Genomic DNA, 9066 nt, shown 5'->3' with positions numbered 1-9066 from the left:
CTATCAAGCTGGACACCCAAAAATGGAGTTCCCCAAATTATTTGACACTTCGGCAAGTTGGTAACAAATCTAGGAAGAGAACCCAGGTTTCCTAGCTGCGTAGTCACTGCATCAAGCTGCCTCCTATCACTAGAGGGGGCTGAAGCACCAAATGAATCCAAAATCCATCATAAATTACAGGGCCAATCCTTTTCCCATCAAAGTCAGAGATTTTGGCCACTGGATGCAATAGGAGCAGAACTGAGTCCACACTTAAACACAGGCTTACTTCACTGTATGAAGCCACAGCTGATTGCTTGAGACTTATACTAAAGGAATAAAACTCAGCTTCAAATATGAAATTGGTTTCTGAAGTGCCCCATTTCTGCAAATTTCCTGACTATATCTGCACTCTGAAAAACACGACTTCATTTCACCGTGCTTTCAGGATTTAGAAAAAAACGAACGACATCCACATTTGTTGGTAAATTGTTTAGCGAACATAATGGGTTAAATATATTTTTTCTTTAAAGTGAAATACACAATTGGGCTTTACTGAGAAAAAATTAATTTTTCTCAACCTTCTCTTCTATAAAAACAACGAAAGTGTTCTCATTATTAAATTAAATTTACAAAGTTAAAGGAATTTTTGTTTGTTTCCCTACAACTAGACTGTGCTTTAAAATAGCCTGCGTCTAAGCAGGAGGGATACTTGACATTTTGACTGCACAAGAGTTAAATTTGTAGGATGTACTGGCACATGAGTGAAAGTCTTACAATTTCAGTAAACCTCAATGACTTGGGTGTGCACCATCTTCAAGACTGGGGATTTGATTCTTACATGTACACAGACCCTGACTTGCTTGCATTGGGGCATTTGTACAAGCATCTAGCTTGGAATCTAAAGATGTTGTATCATACAATACAGGCCAATGTACCATGTCACCATACCAAAATGGTTTCCTAAAATTTGTATTTATTAAGCCAATACACACATTGGATCAGCATCTCTTCAGTTGTTTCAGATGAATATAAAAAGCAGGTAATTCTTTAAATTGATGGCTGTTGAATAACTACTCTATTATGTGGCCTTAATTAGCCAAATTTCTTGTTTTAAATTTCATCTTACACTTCATGGTTCCTCAGTCATCATCTTGCTGATTTCTTTTCTGTCAAGGAAACAGGAAAATTAATATCAGTGTTAGATACACTTATCTTAAATAAGGCACCAACCTAACATTACATATATTTTCCAGAGATTGACATTGGGATGCAGCAGATTCTTTTCCCTACTGGAAACCAACACAGGTTTTTATTTACAATAGGGAACAAAATCTGTCACATCCCAATGTCAACCAATAAAAATGCTCCCCTAAACAAGAACTCTGGAAAACCGAGAATTACAGCCAGGGTAATACCAACATTCACCACCAAAGAAAAATCTGACCACACAGGTGCATCTTGCATTGCATCCTGAAACTGGAAAGTCTCTAGGTGTGACAAGCTGCTGGTTGTACCACACTGCAAAGCAGATGACCTACCACTAAGAGTCTAGGTTTTCATAAGGCTCATCACTATGGTATTTAGGCACCTCAATGCAAAACTTCCCTATGTGACTTTCACACAAGGAATACACAGATCTCAGCAATAGGTGCACCACAAAAACCTATGCAGATTAGATAGTGTTCCCATCAGCCACTGCCTGAACAAGAGATATTGAATGTTAGCTTGCTGAAGATAGTACATTAATCGGATTAATGGGCTTGGCTTGTTGCTTAGGCTTTGGGGAAGGCTGCACTTGCAAATTTTTCATAATGCAACCCCTCCCCACTCAGTAATACATATACTAAAGGTTTTCTTCTGGCCCTAGGACAACGCAATTTATTTTCCTCTTAGGGCACCTAATGATGAGACGGCAGTGGATTCTGCAGTCCCTCCATCAAGCTTCTCAGCTAGCAGCTGAAAATGCCTGCATCGTAGGCTAGTGCAGGAAGCTTCGGATAAGCCTCAAAATCATGGATTCTAAATGCAAATTCTGATCCTTCTAGCTCATAGCTGAACTTCACAATACATATTACTAGCAGACTTTATAAGGCAAGAGAGTCATTGTTAGGTCATTACCACAGCCCTGAACACTGCCACCCTCCTGTGAATGTTTCTGAGAACTGACGTTATTCCATTTTACACTCCTATACAATCAGGACCTGCAAAGTTGCATTGCTGGAGAGGTGACTTCAAGTACTAATACACCTCTACCCCAATATAATGCGACCCGATATAACACGAATTCGGATATAACGTGGTAAAGCAGCGCTCCGGGGGGGCGGGGCTGTGCACTCCGGCAGATCAAACCAAGTTCGATATACCGTGGTTTCACCTATAATGCGGTAAGATTTTTTGGCTCCCGAGGACAGCGTTATATTGGGGTAGAGGTGTAATTAGTTTTGGCCTGAACATAATAAGATTGTGATCTTCAAAACCTCACTATAAAGTGCCATTCAACTCACGGCTCCTTGAGTATATTCCTCTATTGAGAGGATTCACCAAAACAGATACATTTTTAGCTATGTTTTTGTTAATGAGACTTCAGAGTACACCGTATTGAGGGCCTATTTAGCCCTAACACTGTGCCCAAGGGCCAATGAGTAATTAACCTTCATTAGAAGGTCAGAACAGAGATTCATTCAAACCCTGATATTTTGGGCTGCCTACCTGACGACTAGAGTACAATTTGACCACTGAGCAGTGCTAGTCAGGAATTTTCCATCAAAAATGTACTTTAAGGATAAATGTTGATGGCTAATATTGAGGATACTTGGAGTCTTATAGTTGGCTGATGCCAAACAAATCCTTAGGCTTTGCCTGCCCTCAAAATCTCGGCGATAGAGAGTTAGATCCTTCACTATTGGTAAGGAAGAAAGGAAGAGATTTGTGCTGGTACAAAAGGAGTGTAATTAGAAGTAATGGGATGAAATCGAAAAGGGGGAAGTTACAATGGATGTAAAAAGATTTCTGATAGCAAGTACTATTAGACTGCGGAATAGTCTTCCAATGGAAGTGGGGAACATTGCAAACTAGACTGGAAAAAGCACCAATTTGTTTTTATTATATATAATCATCCAGAGAATAGAGACAATCTTTGCCCTGAAGAAGGACTTACAGTCTAAGACAAGTAACATGTAAAAAGTGCATCTCTCACAGCACATTACACTGTTCTGAAGCCTGCAGCTTTTGAGTGGAATTTGGATTATTTGTGTTGACCTACAAAGTTTTGAGTGGTTGGGGGCTTGACCACCTGAGAGACTGCTGTTGTATAAAGCACTACTCTTGGTTAAAATCTTTCAAACTGCCTAAAGTGGTTGAAAGAAGGCAAAAAGCTCATTTCAACCTTTGAACAAGTCATGTATATTTGTTGAAAAAGAACTGAGAAATGAAGTTTTCTTGAAGTAAAAACTGCTTAAAGTGTTTAAAACTTCTTGTGACATTACAAAATTATTTTGGTATTAAAAAATTTAAGTTTTTAAACTTTCAGCCATTCAAACAGCACATTTCCACTTAGCCTATATTTATCTTTAAACAAAAAAGTGAGCATGTGTTCCAGTAACATTTTCATATTCTATATTATGCAGTAGCTTTGCCTAAGGTAAGATAATAATAAAGTGACAGTTTGTTCTTGGTTATTACAAGTAAAAACAATATACACCTCTCTCTCTCTCTCTCTCTCTCTCTCTCTCAAAATCTTTATTTTACAAGCCGAATACTGTAATCCTTTTATACCAGAATACCATAATTCCATGTGCTTTAGTGCACCTGTTTTACAGACTCCGTGGTCAGATATCCCTCCCCTGCGGTTAGCTTACCAGTTTGAGAAAATCAACTAGTTTGTGAACATCTTCTCCAGTAGAAAGATCTACAAAGTCCTTGGGCAGTCGGTAGCTCAGGTAAGGGCTAGGCTGGACGGTCACTTTGCTGTTTGTACAGCGGAATGCTGGATAGTCCTTAGAGAAAGACAGGTTAAAAAAAACCTTAAAGTGTCTAACTGCAATTAAACACATTAATTTTTTTCAACTACTGGTAACACCGTTTCAATTGCTCTGGTATTGAGTTTATTCAGTATACTAAAAATGGAGTTATCACAGAGTGACACTGGCCCTTTAAAATGAAGCTGCCTCCTGGTTCATCTTAAAAGAGGGTCACCTGGGCCCTAGAGGGGAGAGAGACCTGGTGAGTCAGAGCTGCCTGAGAGCCTGACAACAGAGTGAGTCAGTCAGCGAAATGGGCGGATGAGAACTGCCAGGTCCAGTGGGGGGGAAAGGGCAGGTGAGAGCTGCCTGTTGGCGACTGGAAGAGGTGAGAGTTGGCGACTGAAAGAGGTCTCTGGGGAAAAGCACAGAGAGCAGAAAGCTCTCTGCAGGTCCCCCATGAAAAGAGGAAAGAATGATCACAGAAGCCAGAGCAATAGAGGGAGATACCTGCTGGCTCTCTGAGCCAGAGAGCTGAAGCTAGAGGACCAGGGAGGGCTAAAGTCTGGGAGCGAGACACACTGAGGCTAGACTTGGTGTGTTGTCTGTACTGTTTGGACTATGCTAGAGAAATGTTTAGGGACTTTTGTAAAGGACTATTTTGCACTATGTTTTTATAATAAACGGGCCCCCTGGAGGGCTACACTGGGGCAAGAAAGCTTCCAGTGGAGCTATTGGGGACTCTGATAGGGAAACCGAGACAGGTGCAACTATTGTGTCATGGCCTCCCCCTCTGATAGTGAACTTTAGATAAGGCTGTTGGGTCCTCAGCTAAAAAGCCTATCTGAACACAAGGATCAAGTATATAATTTCTAGCATCAAGAGCCTTAAATCCCCCTTCAGTACGGGCTTCTCATTTAAATCCATATTTACAAGTAAAATCCTGCCAAAGTTAAGGTCAAGACTTATGCAGCAAATATTTGTTGAAACCAAAAGATTTTTTTAAAGCTTCCATTGCTAGCCATAAGTTCTGGGTAGGCCCATCTCCCTTTTAGTTTAACAAACAGTGATATGTAACTTTATAGCAGTGGTTCTCAGCCAGGGGCCCAGGGCCCCTGGGGGGGCCACAAGCAGGTTTCAGGGAGTCCGCCAAGCAGGGCCGGCATTAGACTTGCTGGGGCCCAGGGCAGAAAGCTGAAGCCCCATCGCATGGGGTTGAAGCCCAGAGGCCTGAGCCCCTCCACCCAGGGCTGAAGCCTGAGCAACTTAGCTTCATGGGGCCCCCGTGGCGTGGGACTCCGGGCAGTTGCCCTGCTTGCTGCCCCCTAACGCTGGTCCTTGATTTTATATGCAGAAAAACAGTTGTTGTGGCACAAGGGGGCCATGGAGTTTTTAACAGGATGTTGGGGGGGCCTCAGAAAGGAAAAGGTTGAGAACCCCTGCCTTATAGCATGGTGAATCTTCAAAGTGCTCTATGAGTGGCATGAGAGGTAGGCAAGTTTCCTCATTTTACACATGGAGGCAGAGAGATCTAGCAATTTTACCCAGAATCAGTAGACCTAGTTGTTGAGCTGGAATTTGAACAAGATAAGCCATTCTACTTCTCATTCCAGTTTACAATAGGAAGCTGCACAAAACATCTAGTTTGCACACATGCAAGATAAGTGAAACCCCTCAAAATTGACTAATAGCTAAATCACATCTCCTTGGACAAAATGCACTCTGAATTATTCAGGTAATAAACAAACAAAGAAGTCCTATCCTTTAACAGAGCTGCTCTCAAATCTTTTCATATCATGTGGGCCACATCTTAATGTCTTGTGGACCACCTTCCACCACATTCACCATCACAGAGTCCACCTATCTCTACTTCATTTGCAGTTTCATAACATCTTTGTAGCATCTAGAGCAATTGCTTCCCTATAAGAGTAAGCTAAGGAAAGCATAATGTGTTCTGACGTTTTCTAATGTTTAGCAGCTAGAAAGAGGAGGTTACTTACTTACCTACCTGTAACTGGAGGTTCTTCAAGATGTGTGGTCCCTATCTGTATTCCACCAAGGATTACGCATGCACATCATGCACCCGGAGTTGGAGATTTTAAAAGTAATGTCCATTGGTCCACGCATGCGCCCTGGCTCGCCTGGTGCTTCCATCCAAGGCGATAAAGGGCATGGCGCACCAACCGCATCTCCAGTTCCTTCTCCACTGCGAATCTGGCAGATCCGTAGCAGAGGGGAAGGAGGGTGGGGAGTGGAATACAGATAGGGACTACATATCTCGAAAAACCTCCAGTTACAGGTAAGTAACCGCCTCTTCTTTGAGTTATGGTCCCTATTGTATTCCACTGAGGGTGATTAACAAGCAATACCTAATTTGGAGGCGAGTGAGAGGATGAGGATGGAATAGTAGTGCAGAGGAAGCATCTGCTGCCGAGTCCTGCCTAGTGTGCAGTGAAGGTGTGTACGGAAATCCAGGTGGCTGCTTTACATATGTCAATGAGTGGCATGTTCTGAAGGGAGGCCGTATCCCTGTAGGGGGAGGTAGACTCAATAGTTGGTAGCAGAATTTAATACACCCTAAAATCCACTTGGAGGTTCAATGGGTGGAGATGCCCTGCCCCTGGAGTGTCTGTGCTAGCACAACAAACAAACAGTGTAGGGGATTTCCTGGATGGTTTCGTTCTCTGAAGTAGAACACAAAGCTCAGCAAACATTGAGGGAGTGGAGTCAACACTCCTTTGCAGATGCATGTGGTTTTGGGAAGAAAACAGGTTGATGAATGGCTTGATTGATGTAAAATTGAGAAACCTCTTTTGGTAAGACCTCAGGGTGTAGTCATAGGAAGACCTTACCTTTGTGGAAAACTGAAAGGTGGATCTGCCATCCTGGCTCCAGTTCACTAACTCTTCTCGCTGAGGCGATAGTAACAAGGAAGGCGACTTTCATGGAAAGGAGGGCCAGAGCATGATGTTAAAAGTTCGAAGGGCGGTTTTGTTAGCACAGACGGAACAAGATTCAGGTTCCATTGAGGTACTATATGTTGGACAGGTGGGAAGGTTCTGGTGACCCCTTTCCAGAAGCTGGCGGTTAGTGGGTGTGTGAAAATAGAGGAACCCTCCACTGGAGGGTGGAATGCACTAATTGCTGCCAGGTATACTTTCAGAGAGTTGACGGTGAGATGACTTCAATGACAGAAAGTAGTCCAGTATGAGGGGGATCCCTGCTGATTCTGATGAAAAATGTTGCCACTTGGCCCAGTAACATCTGGTGGAGTCTTTCCTGATGCTAGAAAGGATTTTCTGTACCACCAAAGAACACGTTTGCTTTAAGGCAGATGCCCATCCAAATACCATGCTCAGAGGTGTAGTGCATGTGGACTGGGATATCTGATCTCGCCTTTGCATTGGGACAACAGAACTGGATGGCTGGGGATGGGAATTGGTGGGTGGGATGACATGTAGAAAAGACTGGGGAACCAGAATTGTCTGATCCAGTAGGGGGCGATCAGAATTACCGTTGCTCTGTCTTGTGGAGTACTCGAGGTAGGAGTGGTAGTGGAAGAAATGCGTAGCTGAATCGGTCTGACCAAGGGAGCAGTAGGGCGTTGTCCTGAGAGCAGTGGCTGAGGGCTCCCCTGGAGCAGTACGTTGTGCATTTGCTGTTCCCCAGTGAGGTGAATAGGTCTGTGGATAGGCTCCTACACTGAGCAAAGATATAGTATATTACCGAATAGTGAAGTTCCCACTTGTGGTCGATCGCAAAATGTCTGCTGAATGAGTCCACACATACATTCTGTGTCCCGGGAAGAAAGGCTGCACATAGGAGAATCTGGTGGTTGATGTACCAAGTCCAGAGATTGATTGCCTCTGCGCATAGTGTGGACAGTCTCATTCCTCCGTGTTTGTTGATGTAAAACACAGTGGTGGTGGTATTGACATGATGAGAACATGATTGGAGTGAATGAAGGCATGTTCTTCTGACAGCTCGGAGTTCAAGGATGTTTAAGTGCATCCTAGATTCTCTGGGAGTCCCCTCAACCCACCAAGGATGCATCAGTGATAATCATCTTCTCTGGGGAGGAGGGAAGAAAGGGAACTCCCACGCACATACGATGTGCGTCCCATTGCCATTGAAGGGATGATAGTACCATGGTGGGGACTGTCAGCATAGAGGCCATGGAGTGGCAGCTTGGCAAGTAAACGGACTGGAGCCATGACTGAAGGCATCGAAGGTGGAGTCGTGCAAAGGGGGTCACATATGTACATGAAGCCATGTGACTGAGGAGGGACAGACAAATCCTGGCTGACATATGTGGGTAGCTCATGATGTGAGCTATGATGTTGCTTAACACTTGGAACCTGTCTGCTAGTAAATAGGCTCATGCCATGACCGAATTGATGGTAGTCACTATGAAGTCCAAAAACTATATGGCGTCTAGGATCAATTTCTTGACGCTGACTCTGAGAGACGAGAGAAAGTTGAGCAACATGGAAGTTGATGCCTTGACTGCGCGGCTAGAAGCCAGTTGTCAAGACATGGAAACACAAGGACATCATGTTATGACGTAAAAGACCTTGGTGAAGACCCTGGGAGCAGTGGCTATCCCGAAGGGGAGCACCTTGTGCTGGAAATGATGGGTGTCCACTGTGAATCTCAAACATCTGTGGACTGGATGGATTTCTATATGAAAATAAGCATCCTTCATATTGTGAGCTGCAAATCATATGCCTTTTTCCAAGGACAGAATAACTACTGCCAGTGTGACCATACGGAACTTGAGTTTGTGGATGAAGCGATTGAGATGGCGAAGATCAAGAATCAGTCTCCATCTGCTTTTCCTCTTGGGTATCAGGAAGTTGAGTAGAACCCTGTTCCCTGATATTCCGTGGGAACACATACTATTGCTCCCCACTGTAATAAGGAGTTCATCTCTTGGGCGAGAATGCTGTTGTGAGAGTGGTCCCTGAAGGGGGACAGGAGGGTGGTCTTGGACGAGGTAGCATAACAAACTATCGCATAGCCATGGTGGATGATGTCCAAACCCATTTGGCCACTGTTATCACACTCCAAGCATGGAGAAAAAAGGTGCTAAACAACCCCCAAAGGGAGTTGGAGAGTCGTGAGA

General features: G+C 43.7%; 1 protein-coding gene across 1 annotated transcript in view; it reads right to left on the bottom strand.

Moving 5' to 3' along the window:
- Positions 1–935: 935 nt before the first annotated feature.
- The window catches only part of CDC123 (cell division cycle 123), a 77721-nt gene continuing 69590 nt past the window's right edge, over positions 936–9066 (bottom strand). Inside the window, exons 12-13 of the mRNA XM_065415259.1 lie at positions 3840–3977; positions 936–1148 (exon numbers count right to left, since the gene is read on the bottom strand). Of these exons, the coding sequence (XP_065271331.1) occupies positions 1122–1148; positions 3840–3977 (165 nt within the window). The 3' untranslated portion in view covers positions 936–1121. The remainder of the gene's footprint in view (positions 1149–3839; positions 3978–9066) is intronic.

This window comes from Emys orbicularis, chromosome 1 (assembly GCF_028017835.1).
Source record: "Emys orbicularis isolate rEmyOrb1 chromosome 1, rEmyOrb1.hap1, whole genome shotgun sequence".
Taxonomy (NCBI): Eukaryota; Metazoa; Chordata; order Testudines; family Emydidae; genus Emys; species Emys orbicularis.
This window is presented reverse-complemented; position numbering and strand designations above follow the sequence as displayed.